General features: G+C 44.4%; 1 protein-coding gene across 1 annotated transcript in view; it reads right to left on the reverse strand.

The window, feature by feature from the left end:
• Window positions 1-362: 362 nt before the first annotated feature.
• Window positions 363-19,677, reverse strand: part of MMGT1 (membrane magnesium transporter 1) — a 45,191-nt gene continuing 25,876 nt past the window's right edge. The window contains exon 4 of the mRNA XM_085607923.1: window positions 363-1,949. Coding sequence (XP_085464049.1) covers window positions 1,787-1,949 — 163 coding nt within the window. The 3' untranslated portion in view covers window positions 363-1,786. The remainder of the gene's footprint in view (window positions 1,950-19,677) is intronic.

Below are 19,677 nucleotides of genomic sequence, written 5' to 3' on the forward strand. Positions count from 1 at the left end.
GTATTTACGTCTTTTGAATGTTTGTTGTGTGATTTAATGTGACGCAGCAGACTGAAGATTCTTGCTTGGGACAAACCCTAACTATTTTACTGGTAAGCTTTAAAAAAATGAGAAAATCAGATCTTGGAATCAAAACTGTTCTCTACCTCTAACCAATCTGCACAATATTTTAAAAGATTGAGCTACAGTAAATTACCTCCACTTTTGGAACATTTTGAGCAGGTTTTTCAAACTGGATCAATTTCCTTAACAAAACAAAAAAGCATGATAAGAATTACAGAGGCACTACTGACCACCTCAAGAGGATACAGTTTAACAGTGATCAGTTTAACTACTGGTTGCATATAAATCAAATGCAAATATTACTTTCTCTTAGCAGCTCTTTTATTTAAAAAAAATAACAAGTTAATAGACTTTCAAATCAGTTACAACATGCTGGGCAGACCTACAAGGTCGAACCATGGAATTGATCATTTTATGCGCAGGCAACATTAAACAATGTTTGGTATAGTATCAGGGATACCTGTTCAGAATGTCCTACATTTAGAGTGAGGTGGCCGTAAAAAGAAGAACTTGTAAGCAAGCCCTACATACAAATGATAAAGAAATGCTATTTTAACAGATAAAAACAACAAACATGTTTTGCAGAAATTATTCCATTTGATAACTGTTTACTGCTACATTTACATAGTGTTACTGGATGAAATCTCTCAACATCCACTAACTTTCCCGCGGTACACCCAGTACGGTATGGATCTATCTGAGAAGGCATAGTGCTCTGGAATCAATATCTGTTTTGCAGATTAGTGCTTTAATATTCCTGTAAAGGGAATATTCAACTAAACTTCGTGCATTGTGCGATTCTCTCCTAAATGATTAGTATGCAGTATATGCAAGCATGTTCCAGTAGATATCATTAAACTGAACACAAAACACAGGTGTAGTACTTTTTATAGGAGTATAAAGTAAAGTCTTGCTCAATCAACAGTGCCTAGCAGATTATCCAATGTACAGTTTTCCAAACAACTCTGTAAACACACCAGTGGTTACGGAAAAGAATGTTGTGAATCAAATTTTCAGCATAATTTGCCGCCATGGTAGTTAGTAGTCGTTGAAAAAGGAGGCAACCAACAGCCTTTGTTCCTTTCAGATCAAAGCTAACTAAAGGGGTAAGTGTTGGTTTTCAAAGAAATAAAATCCATCAGTTAACTATGCAAGCATTTTTAGGACAGAAGAAATAAGTGGATAGGCTGAAAATTAATTAACTGTTTAATGAATGTATCGTCCTTCAGATACTTGAAAACGAATAGTACTACTCAGTAGCACTTCACAAAGCAATGACAATCTTTAATATAGCTGAAGTGGTCAGCTATTCTAATTAAAGCAATGCTCAACAAGTCCCAAAAATCAATGCAGGCCAACAGAGCCAATAACGTTACAAGAAAAGGGTTCCCCTTACACCCTGAGAAAATGAAATTCCCATCAAAGTAGCAATCTTTTTAAACAAACGTTTAACTTAAAATTGATCAACCGCAACATTGTTTAATGTATGAAAGACTAAATACAATTTCACAGCATAATCGTATCAATAAGTTACACTGCATTGCCTTTTTACAATTCAGTCATTTTTTCATTAACAGTGTACAAAGAAGGTCCTTAGTCATATTTTTTTGTTATAAAGTCTGGAAGATCAATATAAATACTGTTCCAGAAAAATAAAAAAGTGTTTACATCCCAAACTGCAAGGTTATTTCAGTGTCCTTTCCGAATATCTTCAGTAAAAATCTTAACGGCGCAAAGGTTCAAGTTTTCGTAACTTCAGTGATGGGTTGGATGAAAACGTAGCTTGGCTTGAAATAGAATCCTCCAAATCTGGGGGCTGGAACAAAACTCTACCACGATGATTAAATGCATAAAAGGATGGATGGTTCCGTAATGTATCAAATGTCCTATGAAGGATGAAGAAAACAGATTTAGAAACTGCAAAATCTGGTATAGTAAACAAACAGATTTACAAGCAAATACTATTGTGCAATGGAAAAGGCAGGGACTTTACAGAATTAGAGCTAGATAACGGTGATTAACGGATTCTTTTTTTCTTCTTCGAGGAACTCGGAGTGACATTTAACAGTCAATAAAAACGACGATTGGATGTCTAAATTGTCGTTCAGAAGCCAGAGATAAAAACATTTCTTGGTATTCACAGTTACCATGAAGATTTTGTTGTCATTTAAGACCATCCCAAATCATCTGCACCTGCTCTCAACAGTTATGCGGAATTACATCGTAATACACAACAGCCTCATACACCTCAGCCCCTGCCTTGTGTTACTGCCGGTTTCCCGGGTCTACCCCTGGACATCCTCCCCCGCCCCCATTCAAAATTATGAAAAATCTGGCATCCTGCCACATAAACCTTAACATTACCTTCCCCTACGAGGGTCAAATATTAAACAAACAAAAAACTGGTTTCCCGTTACCCACTCTCTCTTTGCTCTCTCCTCTTCCCCCTACCACCCTCTGAAGTTTGGCTCACCCTCTGAAGCCCAGAGCTGCACTCTCTGCTCTCCAATGGAGAAAAGAACCAGCACTGCACTGACAGGCTTTCTGAGAGCATGCAAAAACAGTTGATGGACAGAATGCAGAACAATGTCATACATTCACCCCAGTACAGAGATCTGGGCCTAAATCCATCGTTTTTTTTGTTCACCATAACATTCCAGTTTGAACCCAGCCAAACTGGATTCAAGGTACCCTGGCTGAAGAGGGGTGAAACTCCGAAACCGGTCCTAGAATGCTCGTTTCCGGTCAAGGGAGGACCTGGCTTAGCAGTTCGGGCTGGACTGTTCCCATGAGGCACAGGGTCAAGACTGATCTGCATATGGCCAGGTCTAAACTGGGGTGGCATGGTGAGCAAAAGAATGATGGATTTAACCCAGATCTCTTGACTGAGGGTGAATGTTATGATTTGTTCTGCATTCCATTCATCAATTGTGTGTCTTTCTGAGAGCATGGTCACATGGCCTTCAATTCTCTATGATATCACAGATCTAATGAGAGAGGAAAATAACTTGGTTTGAGTTCTAATCCTGTATTAATATTCATGCTGCTGGCTCTCAGTGAGGACCATATACAAGTAGTGTTTTTAAATATATGAAACCAGTTACTTACCTGTACTTATAGTTTTACATCTTGAAACTCTTCTAGATTGACATGCTTTGCACAATGCGTTGTGCGAAGAGGGCTTTATTTTCTGTGGTGTAGCTTTACTCAAGGACTTTTCCTTTGGAGTTATAGGCAGTATCTTGGATGTCTTATGCTTGGACCCCTCGGAGGGTTTATAGGCAAGGGACACTGTAGGTTTAGGGTCAGCTTCTAAGAAGTCCATTGTCTATTACGTACAAGTTTTTGTGGTCCCCCTACATAATCTATTCCCACTATCAATGGAGCACTCCGCTTGCTGATTATAATTTTTTTTTAACTCGGACAGCCCGTGAAAGAGTATAGGATCTGATGATAGAGGAGGGAGAGTAAGACTTAAGAAGGCTCACTAAGGCATTCAATTTAGGAGTGAAAGCTAGCCAGGTGAACTAGACAGCCACAAAGAATGGATAGACACAGGAGGAAACATGAAAGAGGCAGACTGAGGGCGTGGAAGCCTTAAAGACAGATGGGAAACAAAGTAGTACAAAGGAGTGCAGAAAGCAAAGCAGATAAGGAGTGTCACAACATAATTGATGGGAGAATAATCACAGAAGAAAGCAACAAATGACAGTTGGAGAAGGTCAGAGGTGGTAAAGTATAACCAGGCCGACAGAGCAAAAGCTAATCTGAGCTTAAATTGGCATAAATTCAGTGGCGGAGAGAGCATTGTTGCAGAACAAATGGTCAAAGAGTGCAGTAGTGTAGAAAGCAGTGGCGTAGAGAACAGTGAGGCAGGGTAGAGTGCAGTGACTGAGTGCAGTTGTGTAAAGTGCATTGGTGCGAAGGGCAGTGGTTCAGGAGGAGAGTTGCGTGTGGTGGCAATGTGTGGAGTGGCACAGAGTGGTGCAAAGAGGCAGAGTGCAGTGGTGTAGATTGTTTCGTGGAGTGGCACAGAGTGGAATGGTGCAGGGTAGAATGCAGTTGCAAAGAGGGGCATAGTGTGTAAGTGGTGTAGAGTGGCATACAGCGGAATGACGTATAGTGCGGGGGCATAGAGTTGAGTGTTCGAGAGTAAAGTGCATTGGCGTAGAGTGGAGTGCTGCAGAGTGGCCTGGAGTACAGTGGTGTAGAGTGGAATTGTGCAGAATAGATTGGTGTGGCCTAGACACATTTTAAATTAAAATGACCATTACATTTGCACAGACAGTTTCACTCTTAAAACTATACAGTGCACAGATGAAAATGTGTGGCAATGGCACAGCCTAGTTGTAATGATTTATTTTGATCATATTTAAGTATTTGTTACCCACACACTTCAGAAATAGTAAAAAATGTGCTTTATTTGTGTTCCTAATTCGGATATATACTGAAATACTTACACAGATCATTTAAATGTTGTCCTGTGGTAAAAAACTCTCCCCGTCCAGCAAGACGGTCACATAAATACTCTCACTTTAAAGTCAGAGAAAAAAAAAGTAAACAAGCGCCCCCGGAAAACAGCACCTGACATTTGACCTCCGTCTTTGAAAGCACAGCAAACATGAAGAGATAAGTAGATCTAAAGGCCTGTGTTGTGGTTTTACTTATTTAATTCATTTCCTTTTTATATAACCTTGTTCCTGCTTCACTACTTCTTTGCCTGTGCAGCTCGTTGCATTCTATGTTCTATCTGTGACTAGCCTGGCAACAGAATGTGGGCAAAGGAGAGTGGAGGTTGGTGTTGGAGGAGGCGGTTAGCTGGAATAAGGACTGGTGGTTTTATCCTTCTTACTGGAATAAAAGTTACTGAAACCTACTTGAAGTCCTCCTGAATTTTATGGACTTTACAGCCTGTTAACAGAAAGCAAACTTGTGGAAGAATACAGTAAACACGGTTTAGGCAATTGGAGGGACAAACTATACCTGGAGAGCCTAAAGCAAATAAAGCCAGCAAAAAGAAAGCCAAAAGATGTGTTACAAACCACAAAGCCAATGGTATTTAGGTGGGCAGAATGCATTCCTTGGACAACTTTTTGAAAGTCCTCAAGATGTCTTTAGCAACCCAGAGAACTGTGCTGTCTTGTAGTCAGCGAACTAAAAAAAGACCAATGTTTCATTTTTTAAAGGAAGTGCATGGATTTGTGATTTTATGTGGGTTGCTTTTAATGCTGTTCAATTCTCATTGGTCTTAAACTATAGAGCATGACATCGAAGAACGCATCTCTGGTCATGTAGTATTAGGAACCAATAGTATACTGTTTAGCAGAATCCAGCAATATGATGTGTTACTAAATGGGTGAATAAGTTGGAATTAGAGAAGGTAGGCGAAAACCGCACTACTGTCCCAGTGATAAGCAGGGATCATTTCTCGAATGAGGATTAAGACTATTGTGTGCATCTCCATTAGTTTGAGAAAAATTGTTAGAGACAAATGTTGTTTACATCTGGATATACATAAGGAATGCAAATTTCCTGTCCACAGCTCATGCGTGTGAAGAGCAGTGGAGGCAAAATGTGGAAACCCGGCAAAGGGGACATGTCTGTCACTTGCCTACATCGTGCCCTATCTTATTGTGGCAGGGGAGCAAGAGATGTGCTTAGATTCCAGCAGGTGTCTATGAGCCTGACGACTGCACTGGGAGCTGCATGGATCACTGTTCCTCGCACAACTGTATGCCCAAAATCTGCCAAAAAACGTGGTGTGAGTTGAAGCTAATTTTGGCACATAAATCCGCTTTGTGAAATGAGGGTTAATTTACCTTGGCACATTAGTGTGCCAAGATAATTAACCCCTAAGGTACATCTTTGCCAGGCGATATAGTGTGTTTCAGTCATTGGAAGTACTGAAGCATCAAACATGACATTTTTTTTTCTCCAATTATGTTTTTATTCAGATTGATAACAGAAAAGAAAAACAAAGAAAACAGATCACATTATCGCATACATCACAGAAATAGGATCGCATGAGTCAACCAGCATTAGTGTACAAATCGTTAATGTGGAACACACTGACAGCAGGTACATCTAGAAGAGAACAAGCAGTAGATCAATGCCTTGTCAATCAATCACAACACAATCTAATCAAACCATAACCTCTTGACCAATCAACTTAAGGAAGTGATGGGTGGAGCGCAGTCCCTTAAACAATACTCGTGCCCCCTACACTTATATACCAAAATGACATATGACATCTTATTCTCTTGCATTGTCAGTATCACTTCCCTTCATCGTCGCCAGGTATTGCGCAAACAGTCCCCGAAAGCTTTTAGGTCGACTGCGAGGTGGCAGCAACTCATTATAAACATCAGATGGAGTATTACAATATACCATGTCTCGCTCCCACTCAGCAACAGTGGAGGCAGGCCCACTCATTCATCGTATCGCGATCCTGCATTTAGCCAATAGCAGACCTATAGATACAAGTTTTCGAACACTCTTGTTGAGGGGCTTTGTGTAACCTAAGAGCGCTAGGAGGGGATCAGGAGGGAGGGACAGACCTATTATACCATTCAATGCTTGAACAATATGTTTCCAAAAGGCCACCACTGGAGGGCACACCCTTGCGACATGCATAAAGTCCGCCTTGTCCATTCCACACCTTTCACAGCAATTTGTGTCCCTTAGCCCAAAGCGAAAACAGTTTGAGTGTGTAGTGGACTCTATTCAGAAACTTGAAGTGCCCCAATCAATGCCTGCGATTGAGTGAGACCGTTTGAGTAACAGCGCAACAGTAGGACCATATTCCGTCGACCAGGGGTGTACCTAGGTCATGATGCCACTCGAGTCGCGCTTTGGAATAATGGGTGTTATTTGCGGTTTGAGATGAGGCAGAGAGTTTCGAAATCAATTTAATCGGGAACACTGAGCACAAGAGTATGGAGAAGGCAGGAAGCTCCAGGGGCTTCTGGAGATCATCACCAAGCAGAGCCCTCAGTGCGTGGCGAGCTCTAAAAAAATGGAATTGTATTAAAGTGGTATGGTTAGATAAACCTACCAGCATCACCTCCCACGTGCGAACCCTTCCTTCCTGAAAGAAATTGCCCATCACATTCAGAATCAGGGCGTTCAATGAGTGAAGTGCACCCCGTTCCGAGCTGAGGGTGAACAAACGACACCAGTTCACAGCAAGAAAGGAGAACATAACTGGGCCCCTGCCTGCTTTTTCAGCGACACGTGCCAAGCGTGGACTATAGAGTTAACAGAGTCAAGAACTCCGCAGCGCCTGACTGGCATCTGGGTCAGCAAACGTGGGAGTGGGTAAGGGCTAGCAGCGACTCGTGGGAGTGGGTCAGGGCTAGCAGCGACTATCTGAAGATGCAGGAGATCTTTTGGCCCATGAACCCAGCTATGAGAATGTGAACCTTGCGCCACCCTGTAATATAATTCTAAATCAGGCGCCCTAGTACGCCCACAGAGTAGGGCAGAGTGAGTATATCCAGCTTAACACGCATAGTGTTGCCAGCCCAGGCCGCACATCAATGTCCGTAACTCACGAAACATGTGTTGAGGTATCACAATAGGTACGTTGACAAAGAGAACAAGCATTGGCATAGCCAATAGGTTTCGCTTTTGCCTTATAAGTATTTAGTTATGCAGCACAATATCCTTGGTGCTACAACATCAACTGTTGCATGGCTAAACACTTATGGTCCCAAAGCAAGACCTATTGGCTATGCCAATGCTTGTTACCCTAAGGGAGGGGAGGGGGGAAGAAACAACTCGTCAATATAGCACCCAGCACTGCTTTTGATGCAACGTTGTAGTGACTCGTTTGTCAGTTTTTTATATGGCAGACATGAGCACCAGTAACATTACACAAAGACGTGGTCATGTGTTGAAGGTCTCGCTTTTGGGACCTTATAAGTGTTTAGCCATGCAACACTTGATGTTGTTTAATCAAGGATATTGTGCTAAACACTAAACACTTATGTCCTAATGGCGAGACCTATCGGCTATGCATTGGCGGGGCCCAAAGTAAATGCTAGGTGCTCAAGGAACAGTGATAAAAGTCTCAGGAGATGGTATGTAGGGGAAAATAAATCTTGGTTTTTAGGGACTAATGCTCCCAACCACCCAGGGGTGGTATGCTTCCTCATGTGCCCTTACCCACATTGGTAGAAATGCTCTGGTAATGTGGGCTATAACCCGGAGAGACAGGGGGCTTCTGAGGTGGAAATATCAGCCACCATGTAACTGTGGGGCCTGAATCTTCTGGTGTGGGAATAAATCTAATGTGAGATGCAGATGGGAAAACTGTTAAAACTACCTACTGGTAGACTAACATTTTATTGGGATCTTCAGTAGGTAGAGTTAAAACGAATGGGAATTATTCTACCCTCATGGTGAGATTATCATATTTCTGCTCATTCAAATGCTCTAAATAGGTGCCCGCGGTTCCTTCAAGATCGATCATCTGTGAATACACCACTCAATTTAGAGGAATAAATAGTTAATTAAAAAAAGCGCCGAAACAAAGTGTAAATATCCATCAGTGGAACATTGTTTTCCATCTTGCATGGACCTTTTGAAGACAATGTACATAGGGTTTAGAGACAGTAAAATAGACAATGTTCATGATTACTTGAGACAGCTTCAAATAAATGCCACTGCACTTGCGCATAGCGTTTCCCCAAGCATGCAACATGCAAAAGATAGCCCACTGAAAAACAGAAATACTAAGAGTACCTAGAGGGCAATAACTCTGAAACATAAGTTATAGCACTGCCTCCACTCGCGTTAAGAGGAGAGGGGACCAATGCTGAAAATATATTTTACTGTACACATCAGTGTTCATATGTTGAAACATAACCCAAAAGGACCCAGAAGGCTTAGTAGTAACTAGAAGGCAATGGTATTGCCCAATAAAATAAATGCGGATATCATGGGCGGTCTTGTTGAGTGTTTTAACAAACATCCAACCGCCTACGCCATTGTAACAGAATTACAAACTTATGGCAGGACGATAATAGTTGTAATGTCAGGGTGAAATATGGCAGGTGTAGTCATTTGTGTGTTATTCATCCATGCTGGAATGCACAAAGGGAGGAAAAATCAACCAGAATATGACAGACACGGAGCAGTCGGGAAATTTATACATAACATGATATGTGAGGCACCTAAAGCAATACAATTTGGTTCTGGCTGGCGGCGCCTCGGCCATAAATGAAAGATAAAGGGAGAGACTGCGGCATGGAGCGCGAGGCAGAGGCGGGCTTGTAGAGGGGAGAGAGCACGCGGGGGGGGGCAGACAGTCAAAGAGAGAGAGACCAGCAGCAGACTCAGAGGAGAGAGCGCGCACGGGAGGGGTAGAAGAGTGAGAGAGACAGTCAAAGAGAGAGAGAGAAGCTGAGACAGGCAGTCAAAGAGAGGGAGAGAGGCAGTCACAGAGAGAGGCAAGCCAGGCAGTGGTTAGTGAGAGAGGCAGAGACAGGCAGTGGAGTGAGATAGAAGCATAAAGAGAGAGAGAGGAGCGAGGCCAAGTAGAAAAGACAGGCAGACAAAGTCAACGGAAGAGAAAGAGAGACAGGCAGTCAAAGAAAGAAAGCGAGAGACATTCAGCAGAAGAAACAAGCATCGGCCTTAAAAGCGAAAGTGATCGAGATCACTCTGAAAGCGAAAGTGATCGCGATGATGCACTAAAGCACGCTAGGGATGCGCGCGCAGAAGCGGGGGGAGGGGCGGAGATGGTGCTGAAGGCTTGCGCAGAAAAGGCAGATGGCTGGGCGAGAAAGGAGGGGGGAATGCGGGGAGCAGCTGTGCGCGTGCACGCCATCGTGCACTCAAGCTTGTAGCCAGCACAAAAATGTGGGTAGCACTTTCAAAACCCACCTACAAAATGTCTCGCCAGACCAGCGCATGCGCTGGGTCAGGCAAGACCTAAAAAGGAAACGGGGGAGGACAATCATATTCATCAAGGAGACCCGCCCAACCAGCGAGAGGGTAAGCCGAATTCACCCATCTATATCATCCACTAGTTTGGCAATGGCCCTGCCGTAATTCACCCTGAGCACTTGCTCTGCATCAGAGTGGGCTTGAATTCCCAAGTATCGAACTGGATCAGATGTCCACTGAAAAGGATAGTGTAAAGGGGTCGGTACTGTAGTCGGAGTGAGTGGGAAAATTATGGACTTGGCCCAATTGATTTTAAGCCCTGAAAGTCCGCCAAATCGCAGCACCTCTCGAATTATTGGGGAGAGATTAGAGTCCGGGTTTTGTACGTATAGAAGCATGTCATCTGCGTATTCCGAGACTATTAGATTGTAGCTGGGAAACCGGAAACCCCTGTGGCAGTGGTACTCGCGCAGAACCCTCAACAAAGGTTCAGCAGCATCCGCGTAAAGTAGTGGGGACAGGGGGCACCCTTGCCTGGTGCCCCTGGATAGGGGAGGAGACCAGATCTCCAATGCACACTTGTGCCGATGGAGGATTGTATAACACCGATACCAGATGGAGAAAAACCTTGTCCCATGCGTCGCAGAACCCACAGCATGCATGTCCATTCGATCGAATCAAAGGCTTTCTTGGCGTCCAAAAACACCGCAGCCGCCTTAACTTCTGGATGCACATGCGGAAGAGCACCAAAGACTGTTCTCCGATTCCCAGATAGAGAGCGGCCCGGAATGAAGCCAGCTTGCTCCGGGCCAACCAGCAGTGGTATAAGAGGGGATAAGCGATTAGGCAGTATCTTGGCAAAATATTGTGTGTCGACGTTTATGAGCGACAGGGGTCTATAGGATGAGCAAACTCGAGGAGCCTTGCCGGGATTTAAAAGCGTTACAATTAGCGCCTTGCGCATGGAAGGAGGCATAATACCAGTTTCACCCATTTCCTGAAACAGTGTGCTCAAGTGGGGAATCAGCATGTCGCTAAAAGCCTTATAAAAGGGAACCGTAAGCCCCTTCTGACCAGGGGCACTCCCATCCCGCATGGAATCCAGAGCAATGTGAATCTCAGCAGCATCAAGGGGTTGCATAAGGTATTCCCGGTGACTATCAGTCAGCCACGGCAGTTTGACATATTCCAGGTAATTCAATATGTTGTCGTCCACTGGGGCAATTTTAGAGCTGTATAGATCCCGATAGTACCTACAAAACCGACTAGCTATATCCCTTTGTCTGTTAAAGACGGAGCCCCCCTCGCCAAGGATCCAAGTAATGACCCCAGATTCAAATCTACGGCGTGCCAGCATCGCCAGAACCGAGCCCGGTCTGTCCGCTTCTCCGTAGGATCGGGCCACAGCGTATTTCCCCATATGTTTGATTTCACGATCCGCCTCCTCGTGGTACTCAGCTAGTGTGGTTTTAAGGTGTTCCTGAATCTGTGTATCATTATTGACCAAAGCAGCCTCCAGCTCCCCCAAGCGGCCCTCGAGCAAGGCGAGACAACCTCTAATGGAGCGAAGCACTCCTGCATGCTTGCTGATAGCGACCCCGCGAATGAAGACTGTGGCAAAGGAGTCAACCGACCCAAAATTAATTGCAAAAAATTCCTCTATAGCAGCAGCTAAGTCTGCTTTGAAGAACGAATATAGCAGGGAGTATGGTGGGAATCGCCACTGAAAAGGGGGAGGACCCCTGGAGGAAACCTCAAGCATCAAAAACACAGGGGAGTGATCTTAGAAAGAGCGAGCAAGTACTGCGCAGTCTCGCACTCTGGTCATTAACGCCTCTGAGATGAACGAATAGTCAATACGAGTATGAATATCATGGTAGGCTGAATAGTGTGTAAACCCGCCCCTCACAGAGGATCGAGCTCTCCACACGTCCACCAAGTGCATCTGTAAAGCTATATCCGCCACAGCTTAAGCGGCAGCTGACGGGGGCCGAGGCGGGCCCTTGGAGTGATCAAGTGCCGGCTCCATAACGCAGTTGAAGTCCCCTCCCCAGAGCAACAGCAGTGCAGTGCTGTCCCTGATAAGTGAAAATATAGTGATAAAACGGAGGATCGTCATAATTCGGCCCGTACGAAATTTCCAAAGCATCTTGACACTAGAAATCTTCCAGCCGGTTCTGTTACACGACTCTCCAGCAAAAGACCAGATCTAGGGTTCACCTATGTTAACACGCCCCTGGAGTGGGAGGTGAACTGAGCCGCATGAGTCAAGCTACCCCTGTCTCAAGGAGCTTGAAGATGTAGGCGTAGGGGAGCCAACAGTGCAGGCACAGGCCTTGCCTATGCTGAAGTCTTCAGTGAAGGGAGTAAGGAGGCACAGGAGCAACGGGGCCCTCCAGCAGGACTTGATAGCGGGGGGGGGGGGGGGGGGGGGGGGGGGAACATCAAATCTAGACTACCGGCCAGTGCAGGCGCAGAGGTCTCGCCCGCACCTCAGGGATGGTACAGGAATCAGGAGCAGCAATTAACACGGAGCTCCACTCTCCATACACCAATTGACGCGGAGGCTCCAGCACTCACCGAATCCACCGCCAAGCCAGCCGGGCCGCCCAGGGAGCCTAATACCTCTCGCCACACCAGGCGCCGGCACTCGCAGGGCCCCGCAGGAGGCGCGCTCAGCGCCGGCCACGCACCAGGCCAGCGCTGGGGACGGCAATGTCGGTGTCAGTAGTCGTGGATGCGCTACAGCTTTGACGCCCAATCTTTCGTCGATTGGGGGCACCAGGCGAAGGGCTACACTCGTCCAGCTTAGCAGGGGAGAGTACTTCACTCCCGGGTAGCGAATTCCTGACGGATTGTGTCGGCGGTGTGCGGACCTAGCTTACGAAGCAGCCATTTTTAGGCCAGGCAAGCTCCGCCCCCCAAAACATGACCGTTACAAACATTACTGTACCCACAGGAAAGTGAAGTGATGACACTAGGCTTTGGTAATGACATTAAAAATCAACGTGTAATTTATGAATTGTGGGTGATATAAGTAGGCATGTCCAAACAGATGCCCATGACCACCAGTCAATAATTTGGTTTGCCACAAATATCCAAGGTGGCAACAAGAAATGGTTTCCTTGGGCAAGCAGCGACCTGGGAGCAGGGTATAAGGGGAACTCCCTGCTCAGAAGAAAGAAAACCAATCTAGCCAGCCAGTAAAAAGAGAAGATGGACCAGCAGGGTAAACTACCTAGCAATTCAAAGTAATACTATGTCAGTAGCCCTGTGTAACGCAAGTAAATGCGTCGGCCATCTTGGAACGGTGAATAACCTTTAACCCCTTTGCTGCTAGGCGTTTCCCCCCCGCGCTAAGCCTTGTTTTTGGCTATTTGGGGTACTTCGCGCAAAGGCCTCTGTAACTTTTTGACCACATAAGGTATCTACGCCAAATATGCGTCCTTTTATTCCAACATCATGGGGATTTTAAAGGTATCCAGTGTTTGTTGATTCCCCTGGAGAAGACCCAGAAATGAGTCTTTCCCCAACACCCAGTTCCTCAGTGAGACACTTGGGTAGCATCCCCTTCTGCATCTAATTAGCACAGTTAGCGAGGCACTCTAAACGCATGTGAGGCAGTGAAATCGCATATGCAAACAGATAATGGTACCGGCTGCTTGGAATACATGGTGCGCTGAAAGTAAGGAAAGCACATAGTGCTTGCAGTAGGGCAAAACCCATTAAAGAAAATAGTGCTTACAGACCAAATAAAACATACCATGTCCCAACAGAAGTAAAAGGGCCAGTCTGTGGAAATATGGATTTTTCTGGTCAGTTATGTCCCCTATCTTGGACCCCAACGGTTCTATGTGCATGTTACAAGTACATGTATGTTCCCTCCAGTTCCAGTTATGAAGGCGCAAACACATGTGCGTCCACCGTCAACATGTCCTCTGTCAGATCCGCCATGAATAGGCCGGATATTCCATTCCTAAGTATGAAAGGCCACCGGCTTTATATGGTTCACTTATGCCATTTTACAGTCCAGGCAAGTAGGCCCTGATTCTGTCATCAAACTCTTCTTGCCTTCTGCCTCTGAAAGCTCGAGTCTGAGCCTGCATCTGTGACCATGAACTTTGTCTCATTCTCTGCGCGGCTCACGAAGCCTGACATCAGCTTGCTGCCTGCCAAGAACTGTATTTCACCTTCGAAATTATCTGCTCCGTTCCCTGCCCGATGCATTCCTGTCTAGTAGCTTAAGTAAACATTCTGCCAGCTACCACGCAAAGGCCCGACTTCTCTGTCTTCATACAAGTAATTCATAGCCCTGTTACTATGGAAGATTCCGCCCTCGCATCTAGTGTAGACACTTAGACGCTTGTACACGCACTAACAGTCAGTATAGTCAGTATAGAATAAGATTCCACTCGAAGAGACCTCTCTTTTGGATAACATAGTTCTTTAAACATAGGATGTTAGATATGATTTGGGATTAGGTTGACTTGACCCTCCAGACTTCTGTCGCCACATGTAGAGCTAAATGTCAAGTCCCCTTCACCCCCTAGTTACACGTCAATCACACGTCATACTGCTGCGCGCGCATCTATGCCAAGTATTATCTTATAGATCCACCTATATATGACATCATAACCAATTATGTTCCTTTTTACTCCTTATTACACCCATTTTCGGTTACGCATATGAAATCGTCATTTTCCTTATCAATTGTTACGCCTACTGCATTCGCTTCATTGTAATGTATGTACTATAAAAGTCATTTCTTGTCAATAATGTATGTACTTCACTTCCTGAACCTCCGTGGTGATGGAACTTGGAGCAACCGATTATAATCGTTTATTGGAATAAAGCCCATTCCGAACCTCTGATACCACGGATTCTGCCTCTCATTTTACTGAGCTGTTTTATTATGTTTCCGTATCAAATTAAGTCCAGGTAATGAAAATTATTTACCACATGAATGGCGCCCGAACAGGGACACTTTCTCATCTCACGCGCCGGCGGTGAGTTGCAGGCCCGGTCTCCTGCCACAGCTGGACGGACAACAACGCGTACCAGCAGGATTTCCTGTATCTCCCTCCGGTCAAGCGGGGGCGACTGAGGCTGCGATCAACACCCAGACGAGGCGGTGAGAAGTGCGAAGTATCCCGACCAGAGCCTAGCTGAGAGAGCAAGATCCGAGGTATACAGAGGCCCACCAGTTTCCGAAGTCCCAAGTCGAGTCCAGTGTCCGAAGTGTTCGAGTCGAGTCCAGTCCGGTTCAAGTTCAGTCGAGTTTCCGAGGCCTTCCGTTTCCGAAGCTACCCGGTGAGTACCATTGCTGGGGAGGCATTTCTGACGTGCACATAGGTTGTGCCGGTCAAGACGGGTTTGGGTACACAAATCCGGTCTGCACTGTTTCAGCAGTGTATCTGTACTGTTTAGCAGTATACCAAGTATTCCGAAGTATCTAGTTACTGTCAAAGAATTATGCTTGGTGATTAGTTATGCAGACGATCATCATTGTTGGTTATTTTAAAGGTTAAAAAAAAAATGTTTAATGTTTAATGTTTAATGTGTTAAACGTCCTGTATATTGTGGTATGAATGACTGTTCATTATCGTGTTTATGGTATTAAGTTTGTTCAAAATCAAGTATCAGATCAGTTTTCAATATGCCACTCTTTTCGAAACTAAGACAGATCACAACTAGAAAAGGGGTACTCGAAGAAGCCGTTCCTATTCCTCCTAGGGACACTCCAGGGTACTTCATGTATCATAAACATGGCTTAGACGCTATATTATTTCTTGATTTATGGGTAGACTACACCAAGGGATTACCAGAAACTCAGAGGTGGCCCATAGCGGGAACCTGGGATGCAGAGTGCATCATGAAAGTCGAGGAAGAGTTATGGAAAAAGAAAGTTAGACAATCACAGAAAGATGCCATTGAATTATGGCGTAAAGAATCACATAGACGAACAGAAAAAGCACGTAGACAGGAAGAGAAGAGTAAAGAAAAATCAAATGAAGTCCGAGAAAACCTATTAATTGAAGAAGGTGCACGAGTGAAATCAGAACAAGTAGACAGACAAAGAAATGCCCTTATGAGTGGTATGTATCCCCTTCTGGCCGAAGGATTACCTAAGGCTACTCCAGAGATACCAAAAGACTTGCCAACCCCATTATTTCCAATAAAGGTACACCCTAAGGGGCATCCTAGAACCGCAGAAGATGTTTTTCTTTCCTCATATTTAGATGACGCAGCTCCCGAGTATGCTAATCCCGCCCCACATAGACCGCCTGCCAGGGAGGTTCAACGCCAAGATCCAGTACCCGTATCGGTACAGCAACAAGTTCCGACACAAGTTCCGGCAAGCACATCTGTTTCTGCATCTGTTCCTACAACTACTTCTATAGCTGTATCCACACCTATAGTTGCTGTATCACGTTCAACGAATCCTTTCACACCCGATACCCCAGATGGGGCTACCGGAGGTGCTACCAATATCTTTTCTACACCACCCAGAATAAATAAACTTACTTTTCAAGAGTCAGCACATTCACGTACCCCCAAACTCATAAATGCCCGTACGCTTAAGGAACTTCTGATAGATTGTAGATATGACCCTGTGCCCGGAAAAGAGGACGAAATGACCCTAGCATCATTACGTATCAGACGAGCCGCAGTATATTTAGGGAAGTTACCAGGAATGACTGCGCATCTAGACAATATATATCATTTTGTCCAAACCGGACGAGATTCTGAATGTATTAACAGAGCTATGGAATACCAGAAAGTGGAGATACAGGGGGAACTGTTACGTTTCCTCATAAATTGTGTGATCAGAAATCAAGACCGACCAGGGGTAGACCCGGAAGCAATGCAAATTCTTACCAGATGGAGTCAGAATATATCAGAAGGAAGACATGATAAGCAGAATTGTATAATAGCCATGTGCAGAAAGATCCGAAAAGAAATAGAACGCCTACACGAAGAAAGATTAGTGGTAGACCAGTTCGATCAAAGCGAGGAAGAAGGATCAGGACTGCCCACAGGACAGTCAGAAACTATAGCCTATGTAGGTAGAAGAAAATATTGTAATAGTACTAGATGTCTTACTGATCCGATACGTCCGATGTGTCTAGAAAATAACAGAAAATTTCAAACACCCATAGTCCATATAAGGTCTAACGAGCATTCGTTCCAAACAGCTGACAAATTACTCCGAGAACGAAGGGGTTATCATTTTCTCGATTCTATGGATGAACAAGAATTAGCCAGGTCAGCCGTTCATTGGGTTGACAGTCCCGGAAAATATAGTGATGACACAGTAGCACGCGCATTTTTGAATCTCACCCCGGATGAACAGCGGTTAGCTGGGATTTATATGATTCAACAACTCATTATACTATATCAGAGTCAGCATTCGGACCCTGGTCCCTTACCTGATATATTGACTGAATTACTCATGAATAGATGGAGAGGTTCAGGTACTAAATTAATTAAAGAAATTCTAGAATCAAGAAAGCAGTATATTCTTTTTGTATGTTCAGAACATGTTTCACTACCCATCAAGGAAAGAACCACGTATTACATGGATAGACAGAATCCCTTACGAGAAGTGCACCCAATAAAGGGCGAGGACAACGAGTTTAAGCGCGTATTTGTATATACGCCCATATCAAAAATAGAATTGTTAGAAATGAAGAAAGTGGTACCCAGTCATGACAAAGATCCAGCGGGTTTTCACCGAGAAATTAAAGACATGCTACTCATGGGAGAGTATACCTATCCCGACATTATGACAATATTAAAGGTATTGATGCCTGCTGGCATTTATGAGAAACTCAGGGAAAAAGAGTGGGAGGTAGGAGACCAAAAGATAGAATGGTCAGTATTAGAAGCAGAAGAAAAGGCCCGAACTGCAGGAGCAGGACTCGGGGATAAAACTAAAGCACTACCAGGTTTACTAGTACAGGTACTGCCACGTTTATTAACTACGAAAAAGGAAGATTGGGGTACAATTTCAGCCTGTAAACAGAAGCAAGATGAAGACACTAGTGATTACTATGCCCGATTCGAAAAATGTTTTGGTATAAATAGTGGCATAAAAGCAAGTAGCGAATCATACCCACATCTGTTTGTAACAAAATTAGTGGAGAATGCCCTGCCCCAAGTAAAGAATAGAGTATTAAAATTCGAGAGTACCTGGCAAGGTAACACTCCATCACAAATGTTACAAATGTTACAGTACCATCACAATAGAATTAGAGAGGAACAAGATCATGAACAAAGACGCATGAAAGACACAAAAATGAAAATGCTAGTTTCTCAGACAGTTCCAGCTGAAGGACATAAAAAGGGTATGACACATTCCGGTGATTCAGCAGGACCTGTAAAAGGGACATGCAATTATTGTAAAAAGCCAGGTCATTACGTACACGATTGTCCAGTTTTGAAACATAATATCGCCATAGGTAAAACACAAGAAAGACCACGACCACTTAGACAGGATCAGAATGAACAAGGAGCACCGCAGCATGCACAGTCCATGCCAGCTCCACCACAGTCTGTGCAGTTTGTGCCAGCTGCACCAGCGCTGCCAGCTGCTGCCACACAAACCACGACACGACAACTGTACCAGACCGCACAGTACGACTATCCTGATTACCAACGATACGCATGAACCAGCCTAGAGAGGGAAGTTGACTTACCCCTTATCGAGATCCCTGTAGATCAAGAAGGACCTTATGTACATAGTGAATTGTTAGGCCAAGACAGAAAATTTTTACTCGATACAGGGGCAAGTCGAACGACCATAAAACGTAGTGAAGTTCCAGGGGCACCCCTCTCAGGCTCTCAGAATATTTCCCTTGGTTTTTCAGGAAAACCTATTGTTAATGAAGTGTCACAACCTCTTCCACTTACGATAGGACCTTTGACCCGAACTACAGATTTATTGCTTACTAAATCATGTCCAGAAAACCTGTTAGGAATAAAAACATTGAAAGCTCTAGGAGCTATAATATGTTGTTCTCCGGAAGGAGTAAGATTGTTTTTACGTGATTTTAAAGGTCATTATGTGTCTAGAGACATGGATCCCCGACTGCAGACTTTACCTACACATCTATGGGCACAAGGCCCTACTGATGTTGGTTGCATGACTATTACACCATATCGAGTCACATTAAAGGCAGGAGTGGTACTACCACGAATGCGACAATACAAGTTGCCACCAGATGCTGTAGTGGCTTTACTACAAATCATTGACGAGCTCATTGCCCAAGGAGTGGTTGTAGAAACGGACTCCAATGTATGTAATTCACCGATAATTCCGATTCTCAAACGAACAGATCCAAAGGCCCCGCCAGTATATCGATTGGTTATTGATCTGCGCGAATTAAACAAATGTATTGTGCCACAATTCCCTGTGGTCCCCGATATTTCATCATTACTGACAGCTATTGATTCCGAAGCAACATTCTTTACTGTAATTGATCTCAAAAATGCCTTTTTCAGCGTCCCAATAGATCCGGAAAGCCAATATTTGTTCGGATTTAGTTTAAATGGACGTAGCTTTAAATTCTCACGCGCACCTCAAGGATTTACAGAAAGCCCCAGCATCTATAGCCAAGCACTGAAACGAGAACTTGACAGTATCCACATGCCAGTTAACACCGCCTTGCTTCAATATGTCGATGATCTGCTGATCACCGCCCGAAGCGAACCTGAATGTGA

The sequence above is a fragment of the Triturus cristatus genome, chromosome 5_2 (assembly GCF_964204655.1).
Source record: "Triturus cristatus chromosome 5_2, aTriCri1.1, whole genome shotgun sequence".
Taxonomy (NCBI): domain Eukaryota; kingdom Metazoa; phylum Chordata; class Amphibia; order Caudata; family Salamandridae; genus Triturus; species Triturus cristatus.